The sequence below is a fragment of the Ammodytes marinus genome, assembly GCF_949987685.1.
Source record: "Ammodytes marinus genome assembly, chromosome: 17".
NCBI classification, from domain to species: Eukaryota; Metazoa; Chordata; class Actinopteri; order Uranoscopiformes; family Ammodytidae; genus Ammodytes; species Ammodytes marinus.
The window spans coordinates 15,051,137-15,073,536 of NC_137221.1; the positions used below are offsets into that span (position 1 = coordinate 15,051,137).

Consider the following 22,400-nt stretch of genomic DNA (forward strand, 5'->3'; position numbering starts at 1 on the left):
TAAACGCAACACTTTTGTTTTTGCTCCCATTTTTCATGAGATGGACTTAAAGATCTAAAATTCATTCCAGATACACAATTGTACCATTTCTCTCAAACATTGTTCACAAATCTGTCTAAATGTGTGATAGTGAGCACTTCTGCTTTGCTGAGATAATCCATCCCACCTTACAGGTGTGCCACATCAAGATGCTGATCTGACATCATGATTAGTGCACACAGGTGTGCCTTAGACTGTCCACAATAAAAGGCCACTCTGAAATGTGCATTTTTTTGCTTTATTGGGGGTCTGGGGACTCAGAACCAGTCAGTATCTGGTGTGACCACCATTAGCCTCATGCAGTGCAACACATCTTCTTCGCATAGAGTTTATCAGATTGTCAATTGTGGCCTGTGGAATGTTGGTCCACTCCTCTTCAATGGCTGTGCGAAGTTGCTGGAGACGGCTTATGGTGGAGAAATGAACATTCAATGCACGAGCAACAGATCTGGTTGACATTCCTGCTGTCAGCATGCCAATTGCACGCTCCCTCAATGCTTGTGGCATCTGTGGCATTTTGCTGTGAGACAAAACTGCACATTTCAGGGTGGCCTTTTACTGTGGACAGTCTAAGGCACACCTGTGCACTAATCATGATGTCAGATCAGCATCTTGATGTGGCACACCTGTGAGGTGGGATGGATTATCTCAGCAAAGCAGAAGTGCTCACTATCACACATTTAGACAGATTTGTGAACAATGTTTGAGAGAAATGGTACAATTGTGTATCTGGAATGAATTTTAGATCTTTAAGTCCATCTCATGAAAAATGGGAGCAAAAACAAAAGTGTTGCGTTTATATTTTTGTTGAGTGTAGTTTATGACCTAGGAATATAGGTTAAAATAGGCCTACTACTGTCTTCACATACACCAGGGAAATTTTTGTCTATGCCTGTTTTAGCCGTTCAAGAAATGGTGTGAGAGTGAGATGTTGTTGACGGATGCTGTTTTCTCTCGTCGCTCTCCCGGGAGATATAATAGGCTAAGTCCCACATCTTGATGTGCTCCTGATTTTGAGCGCTAAAGACGTTGACATGGCTTTTCACAGTGTATGATTAAATTGAATTTGGCCTCCTCTTGAGGGGCTTTTTCGCTCAAGAGGGGTAGCGATGCAGGTCAAATGAACAGATCCCTTGCTGTCTGGGTGTAGTTGTGTGTGAATTAAACGCCTCATCACTTTGCAAAGGCAGTGTCAGCTGTGTGAGTTAATTGCGACACTCTTCCACATTTACAGTAAACACACAAGCGTGCATGGCTCTGTGTACCACACACACAACCTGACACACCACTTGCTTAAGATGCTGCTGAGTGACTATATTCTGAGCTCATTCTGGATGTGTTGTTTTTTAAAGATATAATTTTTTTTTGCTGGAGAGTTAATCACCGTAGTCTATTAATCTTATCGGTTGGTGCAGAGGCAGTGGATAAGAAGCTGAGGAAGAAAGTAGTGGGAAGCAGTCAAGCTCAAACATCTGAGAACTGGCTAATGTTCTTTTAAGAGAGAGGCAGCACTTATGAGTTCTTTAGCAGTCGCCAAGTCTAGGGGAGAAAAAAAAACCTACCCCTGCCTCTGCATAATTCATTACCGATGTGATGATGATGTGCTTGGTCAGAGAGACAACCAGCTACCCTGGCAATGGAAATTGAATTAGATTGATGCAGCCTACAAATGGTATTAATAATCTGAATCATTGAGCTGGTGCCATATCCAGTGTTGGAGCTATTCAGTTGTACGATTTAATTATAAAACATTTTTTTAGTTTGGTGGCTTGATTATTTAAATGTTTATTTTCTCGTTTGCATTATAAGTTAAAGTTAATTTGAGTTTGTCTATGCTTTGGTTTGCAATTATCGGCCAGCTGTGGCGCACCAGGTGCCTATATATAGAGGTAGGCGGGCACAGGTAAGACAGGCACTGGGTAGGGTCATGGTTTTTTACCAGCTGAACGAGAGAGACAAAGGAGATGAAGCGGCCAGTGTGCTTTGTTTGCTTGTAAAGATCGGAAAATAAACCTTCAGAGCGCAAATTCCCGACTGGACAGTGGACTCTTTTCGCTACCCTGCGTAAGATTCGTCCCCCTAGTGCCTCAGTGGCTATTTTGATTACGTTGTTTTGTTTGATTTCTTTATTTTCAAGTTATTGTTTTATTGAGGACAAATGGCCACTACATCCAGTGTTGATAAAACATATTCATCAGGGGATGTCTCTCGATGTGGTTACACAAACATACAGGATCTTTTTTCTTTCTTTTTTTAATTTGTGAAAAAAGAATACTTATTAGTACTAAAGTACAGAAATACTGTATTGATTGGAAATTTGGAAATTAGGTTTGTTACAGTTGCTCAAATTTCTTAATGCAAAATTCTCAATTTTTAGAAGCTTCCTGAACCTTTCAAAATCTCACATCCTAAGTCAGTGGATGTATTGGACCTGAGAAAGGTGAGGCTGCCAAAGGTCTTGAAAGCTTTAGGAACATTAAGTAAAATGGAACGTTATCATGTTGAGAATTTGCTTTTGTCAAGCTGCTGTTTCGAATGTTCAAGAGATTGTTTGGTGACTGATTCAGGGTCAGGGTTGACTAAAGCCTGGTGAAGATTGAATGGTTATGTCTATGTTCCCCTTTAACAAGCAGCAGGGTATTCCTTTGCCACACACCATGCCCCTTCTGGCACATGATGGTGCCACCCTGGTACCGGCAGTGTGCCAAGTAACTGACCTTTCCAGCGTGCCGATCGATAAGGCTCAACATTGCAGGGCTCCGGAAATCTCTCAGCAGAGAGACAAGAAGCAGAGGAGTCACACTGTCAGATTATGCACGAATGGCTTTTGGTTGCTCAACTCGCTTGCATGTGCTGCAAGGATCTCAGTGGGACCAGATCCAGCCCTTCTGCCAATGGGCCCCGCTGTGGAGTGTGCACCCATGAATCCAACGGGGGGCCATGGAACAGATCGCTGTGTATCAGTAAGTAAGTAAGTAAGTAAGTAAGCTTTATTTATATAGCGCCCTTCACAGACCAGGGTCACAAGGCGCTTCACAATACACATTTTTTATACATACACTCAAACACCGATGGCAGTAGCTGCCATGCAAGGCGCTGTCTGAACCATCGGGAGCAATTTGGGGTTCAGTGTCTTGCCCAGGGACACTTCGACATGTGGGTAGGCGGGGAATCGAACCTCCGACCCTGCAATCCAGAGGCAGACTCCCTACCCACTTCGCCACTGCCGCCCAGTGGCATACATGAATAAATAAGTCCCATACACTGATATAACTATAGTATATGCGGCATATAACTTACCTACTAAAGGTGTTACGAGAAACTTTGAAATATTTCTGAAACAGTCACATTTTTTCCTCTGATGATCATAAATGACATGTAACAGCAAACGAGACCGTCAGTGCAAAGAATGCTATTTTTATACAGTTTTTCTTAATGCCTTTGTCAAGGGTACGCTTACGCAGGACAACAGCTGGCATAGTAAAAACCCTACAGCTTTTGTCCAAAGGGGCCGCTAGAATTAACACAAAATGAAAGTTCCTCGGAGCACCTTTAAATAACTGGGTTGCAGTAGCTTTGTTTAAATACTGTACTCATTAGACCTCTTTTTAACAGGCTTGATGAATAACGTGTGTTGGATGCCCTTACACTTCCATATTGATATGATCAATGAAAAGGAACACAACAGCTTTACCTGGATAAGAACATCTGCTAAATGCAAAAAAGAAAAAAAGCATATGGCAGTGCTCTTTTCACCCCAGAGTGCTAAACTGTAAAAATTCACACTCTTCTCTATAAATACCGAGTTCTTTGTATAATAGTTTCCCCGAAAGTGACAGGTGAGCAATGCTCGACGGGTTAGTGGCATGGAAATGGTTCATGTAGGACCGTGGCCAATGAGCCCGCTTGCTGGTACTGAGCCTGCAGCAGCCATATGGAGGAGTGGCAGCACACAGGGGCCAACTCCTCTTACTGCCTAACTCTGCTTTCATCTCCCTGCTTTCATCACGCTCAAGTGCCACAGCTATTAGACCTTTGTGCAATGCTGAAGCGAGGGAAGCTGACTGTGCCAGCCAGCTCGGTTGGCTAGGTTACCCCCAAATTGCCTCCCACAGCAGCTCTTTGATTAACTACTTACATTTTTATGATTTGCCTTAAGCATTTTGACACTGCATGAATACATTTGTTCAATTTGAATTTTTGTTTACTGTAAAAATACATCAAGAATTCTTTTATCTTGGACCAAATAACATGATGACTCTAAAATAAAAATTATTTTCATTCACCAAACATATTTGCAACCTGAATCTATAAGTTGTATTGCAAAAGCGAGTGGATTTCAATCACCTGAGTCACTAACAGAGAAAGACACATGGATCCACACATTTCCGATCTCTTCCCTTTAAACTGATTACATATCTCCCCACCTGTCGATGCTTTCACAATAGAGATTCACAACTCTTATTCTCAGTTGTCTGTTGTCTCAACTTATTTCTCTCTTGTTCCCTACCTTTTTTCTCATTGCTGCTTCTTCATGCCTCCTGATTTCTAAATTGGAAGGGCACGGTTGTGGTACACCTTTGCCACACTTGCAGGGATTCAGAACAGAGCACTCCATCATATCAATCTCTGGCGTCTGCAGATCTTCCACTAGATGCCAGAATTACAGTTTTGAACAGAATGTAGTAACGACATGCTTTTCATGAAGCAAACACACAAAAGATGCAAGAAAAGATATGGAGGCACACAATCTATTGGAGGCATCCCGGAAGGCAGACTGCGGACCTCGTACCAGAGAGAAGCCGCTGAGTGAGTGGCAGGTGGCCTGGCCTCAGGGACTCCTAATGAAGAGAGTCTGCCAGCCTGCCTATCGATCCAGCCACATCAGCTGATCTGATGCTTGGCTGACTGGCACCTGGGGCCACACACACACACTCATGCACGCACGCATACACAGACGCACGCACGCACACACGCACGCATACACACACGCATGCACACACACACACACACACATACACACACACACACACACACACACACACAAAGAGGACGGAACCCTTGCACTCAACAGGTGTGTGTGTATGACCTAAATTGCCGCTTAATAGTGTGTGTGTGTGTGTGTGTGTGTGTGTGTGTGTGTGTGTGTGTGTGTGTGTGTGTGTGTTGTGTGTGTGTGTGTGTGTGTGTGTCTGTCCTTGCATGTGAAAGGTCATGTCTATGTTCTGAGTGTTAGAGTAATGCAGATGTGAGTAGTTTGTTTGTGTCCTAATGAGGTGGCAGAGAGTAGCCAAGCATTTCTACATGTACACTTTCACACACACATGAAAGGAAAACCCTGAATACATGAGGGGAGAGACAAGTGCAGATGCTTCCACTCAGGTGCACTGCATGGTACAATTTAGCAATTGACATCCCATCATGCTTTGTGGCAATAATGCTGGGCATGTCCATTTGATTCAGATTTTGTATCAAGATAGACAAGATTGTTGGTGCATGAGCTTCAGCCACAAGGACTGCTTAACTGATTAGTGGAAAAGTGACTAAAGTGACATCTGCCTTTAGATCTATGGGAAAAACTTTAGTAAATACCATTGTAAAATTTAAACAAAAGTGCACCTTTGATGACCGTGAGGCTATAGTTCGTTATTAGTGCGATATGTAAGGAAGAACTATAAGGAGCAACTCGTCCTCAAGTGACCGAGAATGTCAATGCAGGACGCGATTAGACCGAGCCAGCAAGAAGAGTCTGTCGACGATTACATAGAGAGTGACATTACAGTAGGGCTGCAGTGACATAAAGCCCTCATTACAAAGATGAATGCACATTGGAGAGTTCAGTGGTGCAGAAACCATAGGCACTGATATGGTCAGATGACTCATCTTCACCATATTTTCCACATGTGGGAAAGTGCATGTGTTGTTCACAGCAAGGGAACAGTACAGGCCTGAATGCTTGACACCTTACAGTGAGGGGATTCTGAGGCTCTCTTATGCTGTGGGTGGGTGGCGGGGGCATTTCGATGTCATGGTTTGGGTCCACTTGTCTCCTGATAGGAAAGGGTCACCAAATCAATACAAAGTTGTTCTGAGTGAATTGAACACCTATGAAACATTTTGGAGATACCTGTTAGACAGCACTGTCCACCACCAGCATCAAAACACCAAATGAGGGAATATCTTTTTGAAATAATGGTGTTCTATTACTGCACTCCAGAGACTTGTAGAGTCAATGCCCCAACCCCTTACTAAAACGCTTGATGTTGGATCTCTTTCTTCTCTTTTTGTACAGCAGATGCAAAGAGGAGGCAGAAAAGACAACAGCTGTCACGCCTGTCAAACTCTAACACAGTATTTCTAAACCACTGTCCGGCATAATCTGCTCACGCACACACACGCACACAAGGACACACACACACACATATCACAGATGCTCCTTCAAGCTCATTATTTCAGGGACCGTCAGCTTGTGGCTCGTTGTGCTGGTTGGGTAATGCATCTTAAGCCCAGCTATCAAATATGAATAAAGCACTGGCTTCCTCATCTATCTTTCATTGCTTGTATTTGTTAAGCCATTTGCCTCCAAACATATTTAGCATGTTTCCATACCATTGTAAATGAGCAGTCGCAGCCAGTCTGTGAAAGAAAAGAACATACTGTTCTAGCGTTTGTGATTATTATTGTTCTAGGGGAAACAGTTCAAATATTTGTGTGAATGGTGCTAATAATAATTGATATTAGACATTTTAATATCATGATTTGTGTTGCATCTTAATTGAGACTCCATTATATAAAACAAGGTTGAGTTGGGGAGTGTGCATGGGCAATTGTTTTTTTTATCTGTGCTTGTCTTTTTCAATTTTTGTGTAGGTTTCTTGGAATGTGTCCTTATTATTTTGTGTATGCATACATCTGTGTGTTTCTGTTTCATTTTCCATGTATACAATGAGAGGGTATGAATGCATGTGTACATTCTGTACATCTTTGCACATACGGTTATATGAAGTGTATATATACATACAGTCAAGTGCGAAAGTTTGTGAACCCCTTGAACATTTTGGAATTTTATTTATTTTTACCATTATTAATTCATTTTTATCAATGCCAGTATTTTTTATATGAAATAACAGATGTTTGTTTATCAATTCAACATTTTTCTTTCCCAGAAATAAATTGTTAAAACAGATAAAACAAATTATTTGACAACTGTTGTATGATCAAAAGTTTGTGAACCCTAAACTGCATTGCTTAAATGGAGCAGGTAAACACAATCAGATGGGCCAAATTGAGTCATGAAATGGACCAATGTAGTGAGAGATCTTTAGGGAAGAAATTGGGCGGCACTAGATACAACAGAGATAAAACCAGGTCAGTTTAGGCTCACCAAAGTGAACCCATACTGGTCAGACATGCTAAAAGGGAAACAAATCTCTGAGGATCTCAGGAATAGAGTTGTGATGCTGCACATTTGTCTGGGGACAGCTATAAATTATTTTAAAAAAAGTTTGAGCTCCATCGGTCCACCGTGAGGCAAATCATCTGCAAATGGAGAGCTTTAAGAGTGACTGAACATCTGCCTAGAAGTGGACTTCCTTCAAAAATATCCACAAGCGTCACAAGATAAGTGATTTTTCAGTTAAAAGCCAACCCAAACATTACATCTAGTGATTTGCAGACCTCTCTTGCAGCATCTGGGACAGATGTGCATGGTTCCACAATAAGAAGAAAACTCAGTCAAAATGGCTTTCATGGGAGGGTTGCTAAAGAAGCCTCTGCTCTCAAAAAAGAACAAAACTGCTTGTCACAACTTTGCCTGAGAGCACTTTGAGATACCTGAAGTCTTATTCTGTGGACAGATTAGTCCAAAATTGAACTGTTTGGTCATAACCAAAACTGCCATGTTTGGGAAAAAATGCAATTCTGCCTACCACCTAGAGAACCTTCTCCCAAGTGAATAATGGTGGTTTCAAATTGTCTGCAAATCTCCAGATGTAATGTTTGGGTTGGCTTTTACCTGAAAAATCACTTTTCTTGTGGCGTTTGAGGATATTTTTGAAGGAAGTCCACTTCTAGGCAGATGTTAAGTCACTCTTAAAGCTCTCCATTTGTAGATGATTTGCCTCACGGTGGACCGATTGAGCTCAAATTTTTTTTTTATGAATTTATAACTGTCCCCAGACAAATGTGCAACATCAAAACTCTATTCCTGAGATTTGTTTCCCTTTTAGCATGTCTGACCTGTATGGGTTCACTTTGGTGAGCCTAAACTGACCTGGTTTTATCTCTGTTTTATCTAGTGCCACCCAATTTCTTTCCTAAAGATCTCTCATTACATTGGTCTATTTCATCAACCAATTTGGCCCACCTGATTGTGTCAACCTGCTCGATTTAAGCAATGCAGCTCAGGGTTCACAAACTTTTGCACATACAACATTCGTCAAATAATTTGTTTTATCTGTTTTAACAATTGATTTCTGGAAAAGAAAAATGTTGAATTCATAAACAAACATCTGTTATTTCATATAAAAAATACTGGTATTGATAAAAATGAATTAATAATGGTAAAAATAAATAAAATTCCAAAATGTTCAAGGGGTTCACAAACTTTCGCACTTGACTGTATACTTCAAACTTGTGGTGTTAACCACATGCCAAAAAGTGAAGAGGAGAAAGAAAAGCAACTAAATCTCAAGCTTCGTATTCACTGTCACAGTTCTTGGGTCTGTCATGATGATAACACAGATACAGTATGAGTGCAGCTATCTAAGGCCCGGCTGTAGGAGAAAAGGTGTGCCTGTTCAGATAATCTTGGATTAAAGAAAAAATAAACATATAAGAATCCTGAGACTGAGGTATACTTCTGTAGTCCAAGTGCACTTGGACTTAAAACTACAACGACGCACACTTCACATTGCTGCTGAGCCATTAGGATGTCAGCATTTTCACAAGTAAATCACTGATCGATACACAGGTTGTAGCCCAGTAGAAGGACCGGGTCATGTCCTGTGTCCATTAGTAGAATCACCAGTGTAGAGAAATAGAAACGATATCATCAAGTGTTCTTCACTCAACCCCGCCATCCTTATCACAAAGAGCCACGCCAAGCGGCTCACGCATGACTAAATCATCCAGTGGCTTTGAACCTCTTACGGGCACACACCTCTTTATTTCGCTGGATGGAAAGGGGTTGTGTATAATTAATGCTGGTGGGGTAAGCCCAGGTGGGAGGGCACAGCTTCCGTCCATCCCTTCTGTCTCTGAGCACGTGCGCTTCGGAACGCCACGTGCACATGCATCAACGTCCGGCATTAACTTGAACCAGAGAGAGAAGCCTACTCTTTTGTGAAGCTTTTTCTTCATCCCTCTATTTCATTACCCCTCAATTCCTCGACTGAACTCATTGCTCTCTGACCTTTTCTCTATCTCCTCACTCTCCTGAAAGTGTCTGTATTTGAGACATTTGAGAGCTCCTCTAACTGTGTGTGTGAGAGAGAATGTGCCTATGAGCATGTTTGCCAGCGTAAGTCAGTTTGCTTGCACTCACTTCTGTTTAAATGTATCTTTCCATACCCACTAATTAGAGGAACAGTTTGTATTAATAGTTTAGGGCTAATGTGCGATAGCGTGACTCCAGCTTTCCTACAAGCTCGTTTACCCAGCTCCCTTGCCACCCTGGGCTCTAATTATCGAGTTGAAGACCTAACATCAGACCACTAAAATAGAGGCGACACTGTGACATATTGTCACTTTCGACTCTAGCCCAAAACCTCTTTGAACCTGAGGTTATGCAGACTTGTTCCATCTTGTCGGTATACCTCTAAGCATGTCATGCTGTGTACAGCCTAAATGATTAAAACTGTTGTGCAAAATCACAAAATGTTGGAATCCTATATTCTTTAAGAGCACATTATATTCATAGATTCCATATTTTCTTATCAGATTATGCATGCACATAATTCTGCACATCACTGTCATGGAACATGTTGACATGACAGCAGACAATAGTTGGCTTATATAGGGTAATAATCCCGCAAAAAATTGTGTTACATTGGTATGTTATAGTGTATGATTCAGACACACCTCTTTCTTGTATATGAGGAATATTAACATGCACGTTTGTTGATCTATCTTCTAAGTGTGTTCCTTTTCAGAGAGGGGATTGTTTTATCCGAAGACAAAAAATCATAGCATAGATCACACATGCTTGTAGTCCATGCAATGACTTAAAATGGTAATTGTGCTGTACACCATTTCACCTCACAGTAAGTATTTTGAGGAAAAATATCCTTTTAGATTTGTGTTGATCTATATTTTCTTTTTTTCTTTGCACATTCTAAACATGTTCTCTGTTTTAGTCTTGTTGTATTCTACCTACGGGCATGGGGAATTGCTGCTAAAAATGATCAGCCTTACTATAAAGCAGCTATGCTGAAGATGACGTTGTGGAGGAACGTTCATTGTAAGTGTGATTATGTAAGACACAGTTCTTGCTATTACCAAGACTTGACAGTAATCAAAAATAGTGTCCTCCCACAGCGCAGCCACAGCTGAATCTCTTCTGAAGGCAGTGGCCTACTTTCTATAGTCTCCTCTCACATTCTTGATGTGATTTCAGAATGGAAAAATAAAAAGGCTACGAGAACCTCTTCAGACCAGGGCAAATGTGGCAAGCCCATTCAAGACGATCTCTTGGTTGCACATCAGATGAAATTATTTGATTCATAAAAATGTTTCTGTCCATTCTGACAAAATAGCTGGTGTAGAATTCCTGTGTAGGCCTACAGTGTATCATGCTGTGGTGATTTCAGTCAGATGTGAACCTTTTCCCTTTTTTGTAGTTGATACTTTTGCAATGATAATCACGTTGAAGTCACACAGCCAAGCCACTGTATTTCTCAATCAGACAGTATAAATTTCAGCGGCACTCTGAATAAATAAATAAATAAAAAGCTATTGAAAATGATATAGCCTAAAGCTGAATTAACCTGATTGGCATGTGAAGTAGCCTACCTGCCAACTTTAAACAGATTAGTGATGATTAGTGCAGCCCCCTCCCTGCCAAAATAAACTCTACTATTAGCTTCAATGCTAGCTCCTATAAGGTAGCAATGCTAGTGAAAATAGCCTCAACAATTTAGCCCACAGGATGATTAGCACTTCCGTAAACCATCTTTGTTTTGGAGAACATAATGTGTTTTTTGTTTGTTTTTGTGTGTGTGTTTTGTTCATGGACTTATTTTCGTTCCTGTTGGATAAAAGAGTCTTTGAAAAGTCTGCAAATATCTTAAAAGAGAGGTAAGTTTTTGTCAAACGACCTGTAGCCTTGCGTTTCTTTGTTTCGGCTAAAAGTGCTACAAACTGGAGCTAACTTTATCAGCAATATAAGGCAGAAGTAACTAACAGTGTCCCAACTGTAACGCTATCTGCACGGTTGGTTTGGGTAGATGGTTATAAAAACAAACAAACAAAACAAGCTGGTGGCAAAGCAGGGACTTCACTGTCACTTTTAAAAATGGTGTTGTACACTAAAAAATATATAAATGTGAGGTTTATTGTCTCTTACTGCATATAGGCCTACCAGAAACAAACAGTTTTTTTGTCATAAGAACATCTTAACCATGGTACCATTAGCCTTCTCAATTCATGAAGGCCATTAACTTACATGGTTTGCAACACCTGTGTGGGCGGACTGTTTTCACTTAATTTCCCTGATTAGACCCTAATCAGTTAAACGGAAAACACCTGTGTGGGTGTTCACCAAACTGCCACTGCCTTATAAACTATAGCCCCCTCAAAATTGATTTAAAAAAAGCCCTACTTGATTGTCGTATTTGTTGTAATTGTGTCATCACATTTTGCACTCTCTTTTGCCGGGATGCTTGTCATCCCATCATGACCGAGCCTGTATAAAGGCTGCTCCCAGGTGTTTTGAATACGTTTTGTCTTTGCAGATAGCCAGTGAATGGTGAATTGATGGAGAGGTGAAGATCTGACTTTTGTCTTCTTGTGCATTTCCAGGTCAGCTCCTTTTAAGTTAACATTCTTTGAATCTTTAAACTGTCTGCACACCATGAGCCTAAAATTCTGCTGCCCAAAACTCATTCCAATGACCTCCAGTCAAATAAAACATCAAGTAAGAGCCAAATAAATGTGAAGGCATAATATTCCACTGATGTTGCAGACCAGTAACGACAAAATCTCTTCTAGTTTTTTCCATATTCTGCCTCATGCAGGATATCCCACTAAATTAGTAGAACAAACTTTGAGTGACCCCTAGATCCCATTTTGACCTGTGGTAGCTGCCACTGCAACATGTGGTATGCCATTTCATATGCCGTGGCATGTGCTGCGCCTAACGGATTTGTCAGGCTGTCACCCCACTACACCCCCCCGGCGCTATTGAGAACTTCTTTGGATTACGCCTTAAAGAATTCTCATCTGGAAGTTTCCTTTTAAGCACCCCGACAAATGGCAATCCGAGTCATCCCTCTTCTTTATCACAAGGGAAAATGTCCTGTTCGACAGTCTGCAGTGTGTTCATGTTTCTCGAGCTCATAAAACATACATTTCCCCCTGCCATGCATGGAACACGCCCAGTTGAAGAATTGCTCCTCAACTTGTTGGTATGCATGGAATTTTGCAGAACTGTGACTCCCGATTCGGAAACCAATTATTCAAAAAGCTGCCACTGTAACTGGCAGGGCAAGCGTGTCGAGAACAAAGGAAAGAAGCATCTCAGAGATTTATAATAAAATGTTCCCAGCTTTATAGTACTAGAGTTACTTGTCTGCGCCATTTCAAGAAAAGAGTCCAATGTCCTTGGGTTGGAGTTTTTAGATCAGTCATGTGTGAGATAACTCTGAACTAAGGTATTGCGCTGGGATAAGTGAAAGTGTAATCTCAGCTAGCTTTTCCTGCTAGTGCATGTGTGTTTGTGCTAAGAAGATGCCCAGCAAAGCTTTTCATGCTTTAGTTTGCTATTTATGGAAGTGAAATTTGATAAGAAATCAAAACAATTTTCGATTACTTATAGATATAAATAGACTCCATCACAATATGCCATTGCGGCTAAAAAGTTCATTAGGGACTGGATGGATGGATAAATAAGCTAACTTTTCCATCCCCCCTCCACACAAACTCTCCCTAAATATGAATCAAAACAGGAGAGTGGTGTGATCGAGTGGAGTTACAAGGAGTAAAAAAACCTGTTACAGAATCAATTTCCATCAAAGTGTCATGAAGTTGATTAATTTTCCATCAGGTCGTTCAGTTATCGGCTCATTTTGTAAACAAGTCACCGAAGATGTACATGGATTTTCAATTGGTGAGAACAACCATCTGAGCAATGAAATATGAGAGCTAGAGGAAATATCATTTTTCATTCATCCTCTTCTGAATACCTGACCAGACATTTAAAAAACATGGAGCATCTTGCTGCGCATTGTCACAGTTATGGTTAGGAATGTCCTCAGGCCACCCCATTAATCTCAATTTAACAGGGACATGTCAGCTGAGCCAGCCCTGTGTTTTCCTGCAGTATGTGTGTGTGAGAGTGTATTTGTTGGGCCGCTCGCATTTGTGAGTGTTTTCAGTGTTGGCAGAACAGTTGCTTCAAACGTGCTTTCATTCTTTTGGTTTCTTTAGAAAGACCATCAGTACACAAAATAAATCTGATTCAGTCAAATAAACGCATTTCCACACTAGCTGGCTAAAATTGCCACATTTCTGAGTCATAATATAAGATTTCATCTCTGATTGCACCAGTATCAACATCTGCATAATTATCTTAGTGTATGCCCTTCATACCACGAGTATGTTCCAATTAGGGCTGCTATATTGGCTTGACATCTCATTTAGTGAGGACAGGCAGATTGCAGAACCTTGATTGGAAGTTTAATGAATGATTAATAATCTGAAATCAAATGGACATTGTCATTTGGGCATTTTGCAACCATCATTAGCTGGACAAGTTAATATATATATGTATATATATTTTACAAAAAACAATAACAAAACCCCCCAAAACAAACATGTTTCAATTGAGAGGTGTTGACTGATGAATGTTCTGAGCAGGGATTTTGTCTGGTGCGAAACAAACAGATGGGACAAAAACTTGACCTACTTCTTGATTTGGACATCTCTGAATATAAAAGAAGGATAAAGAGAGGGAAAATTGAGCTATATGATGAGTTCATTGTGTGGATGAATACAAAGAACATAGAATTCCGCATTTTAATTTTCATGTTTTGCTTAACTTTTTTTATTTCAGCATTTTAATATCTCATCAGCAAGTTGCTGTTTCCTCTCAATGGCGTGGGCAATGTGGTGTAATGCAGCCACAGTTCACACCTGAATCCACAGTGATCCTGAATAGTAAACACACACAACATGATCCTATCCTATATATTACCTGTGCTTCCATTCAGGCGCCTTTTAAACAAAGCCCATTGACTCTGATTGTAATTGTGCTTGTGATAGATGCGTAGGTCAAACTGTAAGCGCCTCTATTTTGAAATACGGATACAGCTGATGACTTGAAAGGCTTTTTTCTCCCCCACATGTGGAGAACAGTTACCTCCTGGCAGCATGTTCTGTTTACTTCCCGCGCCTGTTTAACAATACCATGAATTGTGTTGTAAACTATTGCAGTAATTGCCTGCTTTTTCTTTGGACCTTGGGGGCCGCAGTAGAAGATAATCCTTGTACAGAGACATAAATTAAAATGTTTATACCCTGCCCTGGGAAATGCAGGTAATTGGGCTAAGGTACAAGTCAACAGCAGAAGTCAAGTCCAGCTGTGCTGCTGCAGAGCGCTAGCCTGGCTCCGCCCGCCTACCTACTTCCTCCCAAATTTCATTTTCCCTTCAGTAGTCAGTCTGGGGCTGGGGTGTATTAGTGGGATCCTGCACGTCCAGAGTTTTGGATGTCCAATCAGTGAACAGAGCGAGTGGCTGAGAACGATGATGTCGAAGTCGCGCTCCAGTTTCAATTGAATGCTGCGTTCCTTTATACTCGGAACTTGGAAATGTCCGACTTCGTAGTTCCGAGTTCCGACCTGTCTTTGTTCCAGTGCATCTGCTCGGGAAATTATGGAAGCCTACAACCTTTCTCATCCGAATAACTAAACGTTAGGCTCTAGCAAGTTACCGTTGCCAGGTACCGGTAGATCCATAGACTACAATATGTAGTGAAGTCGAAAATTTCCGAGTTTCCAGTACAACTGGAACGCACCGTCAGAAGCCGGCTCATGACATACGTCACGACCAAACGTCATGTGATTGGTTGGCTGATCCACAGTGGCACTGGGCAGATCCAATAGTTTTAAACTTCAACAGACACCCGCCTCCAAGTGAGTGAACGTTTGCCAAATAGAGCAGTTCCAGACCTTCTGTACAAATGAAATGAAGTACGATGGTCTGGTAGCACCACGGTAGCAGAGCGCTGCTTCCTTCTACAATACAGAACAACGGACAGCGCAGAGGCTTCCCAGCATGGACTGTTTGCTGTCCATGGTGCTGAAGTCCTGCTGACTGCTGCTGAGGCGCCAGTGTTTGTTCCAAATATGTTAAGATATTACAGTATTTAGAGTTAAACAAATAATCATAGAATTAATTTCTTAACATTTTGTCCCAGTCCAATGTCTGGATTGAGTTCACTTTTAACATGAAAATGAACTTTTCCTCACAGATCACAGATTGGGTTTTGGTACATTTTGGTACTTGCTAGGTAGCACTGTTTATAACACCACAAGATTAAAGCACAAGCAAAATCTCTCAATCCCTTTGAGTATGTTCATGTCTAATAAAGATTAAGCATTTTATTTATACATTTTTGTCAACCCTATAGTGGCACACGGAAAATCAAAATGTGAACAAAAAGGACCATCCATTCAAGCTCACAGTATAATGAATCACTAAAATGAAATGAAAGTATGTTGTGACTGTTGTATGACGTTTAACACAACAGGGTTACACATGTGTATACAGCGCAATATATTTTAACAAGCCTGCTCCAAGCATACCTGAAACGTCGTCTGCCTCCTACAACATAAAAGCCCAGTAAATCACCCTGGGCTGCCGCTGATGAGTCTGCCTTGCACAAAACAACTATGCAGCCTTTCCACCAGGCTGCTGTATCCCTCTCCTCCTCCTCCTCTCCCTCCCTTCCCCTCCCTCGTTTCCTCTCCTCTCCTCTCCTCTCCTCCTCCACATTCACTGCTCCCTCTTGCGCGCACCGTGAGCAGCGGCAGCAACGGCTTCAGCGCTTTTCTGACGCACCGTTGAAGATGAGCATCCCGTTCCCAGAGGTTGTCAAGGAAGACACTCTAGACATCTCCCCCCCCGGACCTCTGCGGTCAAGCTCTTAACATCCCTCCTCTTTGGTTATAGTCTGTTTGCCTTATCGCTTCGTTGTCTCGTCATTTTCAGTCAAATTCAGCACTGCGTTCGTTTGGTTGGGATGCCCACAGTTGCCATCTCTGGGCTGGGAATTTACTTCGGAGGTGATTTTTGGATCCGCAGCAACTGTCAACGAAAGTGATCAATTTATATCTTCACTTTCGGGGTTCTTCTCCTCGTTTTCGGGGTAAGACTATCCTTCAGAACAGCATTGCGCTTCTCAGATAAGTGGTTCAAATTAAAGGTGAAAAGGGGGTTGAATTAGAGGTTCGTTTTGACAGGAGATCGTCTGGATGACGGACACCGAGTTGCAGTAGCTCTCCGTCTGCGCTCTTGGAATATTTCTTCAGAGGCACTGTTATAGATTAGAAACATTTTTTCCCCCTCAGTTTGCAGTCATCACCAATACGACGAGGTTGCCTACTGCAGGGGCTGCTGCGGCGTTCGTGTCTACTCTTTTTTTCAAATAGCCTACGATTTTACTTGACGGGCGGGCGTCTGAGCATCCCGGACGAGCCCGAATCTGCAATGCCCAAGCAGTGAAGGTACGGTCGGTGGGATCTGATTTGGTCACCCTGCACGGTAGCATGGCTCCAGCCCGGAGGGACGGCAGCGGCTGGGAGATGTTTCTCCCGACGGGATGCCTGCTACTCTCTGTTTTGCTCTTTCCCCCTGCCCTGGCCAAGGTGTGTAACGACCGCACGAAACACGGACAGGACAACAGCTGGTTCGCCAGGGACGGGGAGAACCTGCCCATCATGGTTCTTATGCCCATGAACGAATCGGCCCTGATGAGCGGTATCAGCCAGGGGATTGAGCCGGCGGTCCAACTGGCTATCCAGCACATACGGGAGTCCAGGAAGTACTCCTTCTCACTCATCACCAAAATCTATGACACTGAGGTAAACGTTAACTAAATCCACTAAGCTGCTGCTGGTTGGTTCAGGCGTGTTTGAAACAGTTGAATAATGTGTGTGTGTGTGTGTGTGTGTGTGTGTGTGTGTGTGTGTGTGTGTGTGTGTGTGTGAGTTTGCGCGAGCGCGTATAATTGTGCACGTGTGTACAGTAGCCTATATGCCGCGCACATTGCCCCGCAGCGCTCAACATATTGTGCGTCCAAGGGGAAACGTAATGGGTTCTGTGTGTGGTATAGTCTATGTGAAGACTCGTTGTTGTTGAGCGGGTTGTCATTGCGCAATTGTCAACCGCAATCACTTTTTTTTATGACAGCACTGTATTGGTGCATATTTCCCACCTCCGTCCATCTCGCTGCTGTCGCTTGTCGTTGATATAACATTGTAAATGTAACCTGACATGGGCACACTCCCTCGCTCTCCCTGAAATGGAGGTTTTAATGTTTACCGCAATCTCAGGATGCACGAGGCTGTCTGATGATAAATGGCATTGATCAATTGAAATTCAAACGCTGCATTCAGTCTTGGTTTGATCCTTATTTTGTAAGACATACACATAGACGTAAGGTGGCTTTGCACAATATAGTCATTTCTTTCTTGGTCACGAATTAGTGTATCTTTTAACGAATAAGGGACTGGTTCTCATCGGGCCTGAAGATGGCGGTAATTGGATGTACGATTTCTTTTGACTCCTTGCACCCTTGAAAGAAGGCACATCTCAATGTCCATCTCCAAATTAACATGTTTATTTGATAACAATACAGAACAATAATATTCCACTCCAGTTGAAGTCCTCTTGTAGTTTAGTCATTGCTAAATCTCGGCAAGCTTCCACTATTAATGTAGGCGTGTTCACCATAACTTGTTTACACTTAGTTTGATTCAGTCATCAGTGCTTAAAGTGGCCTTCTAGGCTTTTAGTCTTTTATATGCTTTGGAGGACAGAATGCATTTGAGGAGGTTAAAGCTGATGCATCACAAAGTTTCCTGGCCAACATGTAATGATAGTTTGCCACATATAAAATTGCATTTACATTATAACGGTCTTTATCATTTTTGCTATAAACTTGAATTGTTCAAAATTATTCTATTAAACATTTAATGTTGACTTCCCTTCCTATGTAGTTAGATAGCAGTAATTATTTTGTTTTTTCCCATTCCCTTATTCAGTATACTGTATGCACAGGTGTGTCCATGTGAAATGACACACACACACACACACACACATCTCTATTTACAGAGGTAAGCCCTCACAGGCTGAATGTGCTCAGACCATGGGATTATAATGCTCTTATGAGAGTTATGATTTTCCCCGTGAGAGAAAGATGAGCTGAAAGCAAGAGGTCAGTGGGCCAGCCTGACATCCGCTCGCTGGGAATGTCTGATAGTAATGCCTGCTTTCTAATACTGGCAATCAATGGGAACTCACGAGAACAGTGTTACTTGATGACTGTGGTCGAAGGCTAAACTCTTTTACACTGTGGCACTGCCAGCCCCGCGGTATTTGATATTTGTTTTTGTATACAGGCCAGTTGAGAAGCCAAGCTCTGATCATGCCTTTGGAAATGTCAAAAAGCGTGCACTAAAACCATATCTCTGTGATTTCCATCCCATAACAAATACTTGGTTTTGCTCAGCACACAAATGTACGCTGAAATATTTAGTCAACAGTCTTTATAAAATTATAGACATATTTGTACTAGATGGATTTTATTTTGTCACTGAGGAACGTTGTCCAGTGCTAGCCTGTTAGCTCTGGCTTCAATAACTCTTAACAGAAAAACACTCTGCCAACAAATATTTACAAGCAATTGGAAATCCTCTGGCACAGCCTGGCATGGTAATTATCATCAGGGACCACAAAAAGCACTGCAACGTGCAAATTGTCATATATTAGTGCAACAGAATATTGTTATATATTTATAGAGAATGATAAACAGAGACTATAGCGAGAGAAACATGATTTTAATAACATCTTAAGATATGAAAAACGGTTATTGTTTGTTATCATATGATGATGAAAGGGTCTGAAGTGCTCTGCGGTTTCTCAACACATACAGGTAGATAAGACCTTTGCCTAGGGCAGGATTATTGCTGTAGTCTTGACTTTTGCTTTTGGAGCCTCTGACATATTTATAGGAGCAATAATGTGAAGCTAGCGAAGGCCTGTGATGGGAGTAATTTATCATATGTGTTCATTATGCATTTATTGACCTATAATCCTTTAGTGACACATGTATAAAAGTCCTGAACAGAACTCACATGCACACCACTTCCTCACATACCACATGCTTATGTCAGAAAACAATACATGCATCAGTGCGTTTGCTACAGCTAGCAGCAGGCCAAGTGTGTGCATGTGTGATGCTTGTACATGTGTGTGTGTGTGTGTGTCTGTGTGTATGTCTGTGTGTGTGTGTGTGTTTGGGGGGGGGGGGGGCAGTGCACTGGGATTTAGCCTGGCAGATGTAAGTAATCAGTCCCTGAGCAGAGGCTCTTTATCCCTTTATCCCCTGTCGGTGTAGCCATGGGTAGAAGGGGCCGACCCAGTCCATCCTCTGGTGGTGCTGATGATTGGAGGTTTGGATGTTAAGGCTCTGGGGAAGGCCTAAGAGCTGGGGTAGTTGGTTGTTGGAGGATTGGAGAAGTCCATACTAGATGTAGTAGCAGATGTCCTGACGTGGAATGCCTGGAAGTGGGACCTAAAGTGGGCTAGAGGGAAACCACTTTCATCAGGGCAAAGCTAGTACACTCCTAAGATGTTGCAACTATGTAGGCCATTGTAGCATGCTGAGGCAATTGTAGATGAGAAATCATCTTTGCTTAACAAAAACAGACCTTTGCAGGTAGAAACGAAGCAGCATGAATTATATCCATTGGGAGGGCTTAGCGCTGCAGTAGGAGTTGGTCCTCCATTGCAGCTCCCGATGAAGTGTGGGTTTTAGTGTAACCGAGGACTGATACTGTAACTCTGCAGGCTTAGCTGATCAAAGCTTTGGAGAGAGGACAACGCACTGGAAGGAGATGGAAGGGAGACTTTGGGCGGTGAAATCATTCTAGGCTAAGCTACGCTAGTTCACTGGCTTACTGGATGTGTGACAGGCCCTTGAGAGAGCCACTCTGAGAAATACTTTCTTTGCAGAGTAGTTAACAATGATTTTGAACAGTAGTAGTTTTGAATTCATAGTTGATTTATCTTCAGCTTAAACCCATCTGACTCTAGATAAAAATGATAAGCCAAGAAAATCCAGAAGGAAAGAGTTATTGTTATGCACAATAGGATTTTTAAAATGAAATGATACAGTATATTTTAGAAATTGTTGAATGTCATGGTTTGAGAACATTTAAACCAGGATAGCTGTGAATAGGATGAAATAAGTCTGAATCCGTCTTCAAGTTCTCCTGTTGTTAGTTAAACCATTTAGCCAATTAGGGCTGTTTTCACAAACTCAAGTTCGATCGAATGGGAACTAACAAATATTTTTGAAAAGTTGAGGTGGTAGCATTAATTGCCAGCGTGTCTGGTGCCTCGTTTGACTGGGGCAGCTGTAGCTAAGCAGGTAGAGCATTCATCCGCTGCTAACAGGGTTGGTGTTTGGATCCCCCGCATCCACATGTCGAAGTGGGCAAGATACTGAAGCCCAAATTGTTCCTGATGGTTAGCTTGCACCCTGCTGCTATTGGTATATGAGTATGTGTGTCAATGGGTGAATGAGAGAAACGATTGAAAGCACTTTGGATAAAAGTGCTTTATAAGTACAGTCCCGTTACCATTTACAAGCTAAGAAGTAACTTCAGATTTGTTGTTTTGTTGTTGTAGTCATGTTACAGCAGTAAAGGCAGTCAACTGCCTCCCCTTTAAGTCTCTGGTGTACTCGACATAGCCTATATCACTGTCAACATGGTAAAATCCTTTTCTTCATTCAAATGTTCCGACACCTTTTGTTGTCAGTGTAGATTTATTTTTGCTGACAAGAGGTGTACAGCCTCATCTAAAGCAACAAGTAATGTGAATCTGATAAATATGCTTTTCTGTGATTACTTTTAAAAGAGCAGTTTGCACTTTCTTGATAGAAATCTTAACATGCATTTTTAAAGGAACATCGATAGGACCGTCAGACACAGTTTCTGCTGGGCACCACATATGCAGATGGGTATTTATAGTATATGACCATTTCCATCCATGTAATACTATGGGCCTCCTAGCAATGACCTACAGTATGTTCAGAGATAATGCACACATATATGAACGGCTTCTCCTGTTCTCCTCTGAGGACAAGATGCAACATGCCACATTTGTGCACAGGTTGTCAAACTGAATCCCCAGTACGGTACATCTGTTCACAGGAGGAAGACACCCCCATGAGCAAGGGTTATACAAGGCATTCTGTCAAGTCATTTTGTCGGTGAAAATTGGGTTTGCGGTTAAGAAAGGCATTTACATAATGGTCAGGATGCTGCTAAGCATAGTTCTTAGGTCAGAGCGGGCTTGTTCAGGGCTGTTGGTCTTCTTAGAAGTGACGAGAATTTTTTCTCTTTGAGTGAAGTGTCATTGTTTATAATTTGTCAGCAGTACATTTCTTCATAAAGAGCATATCAGAGTGCCTTATAGTTACCTTACTGATTCACACACTGTAAACCACCTTTGAGCTTTTGTGTAAAACCATCTGACATCGGCCAAATGAAGCACTGCCTTTGGACATCTTATATGTCAAGGTCTCATATTGTTCTGCACATATTATCTAAATATCATCCATGCAGCGCAGAGGCCGTGACCCTAGAGGGGGGTCAAGAAAGATTGCCTGTCACACCATTGGTAGGAGAGGGTGAATATTCAAGGAGAGCAGGGAAAAGCAGCCCTGTGACAGCCTGGGTACTCTCTAGGCATACAGAAAGTGCTGAGTGTGGCTGTATCCACTGACCCGACACAGATAGTAGGGATCAATGTGCAGCAGCCCTTCTCATAGAACGAACAGGATCTCAGGGGAGAATCAGAGAGAGAGAGAGAGAGGCGAGAGAAAAAGAGATGTGTAAGGCTATGAGATGTAGA

The 22,400-nt window shown here is 41.9% G+C and overlaps 1 protein-coding gene across 1 annotated transcript in view; it reads left to right on the forward strand.

Moving 5' to 3' along the window:
* Positions 1-17,023: 17,023 nt before the first annotated feature.
* Positions 17,024-22,400, forward strand: part of gabbr2 (gamma-aminobutyric acid (GABA) B receptor, 2) — a gene marked incomplete at both ends in the record, with an annotated part of 155,777 nt that continues 150,400 nt past the window's right edge. The window contains one exon of the mRNA XM_080045922.1: positions 17,024-17,338. Within this exon, the coding sequence (XP_079902048.1) occupies positions 17,024-17,338 (315 nt within the window). The remainder of the gene's footprint in view (positions 17,339-22,400) is intronic.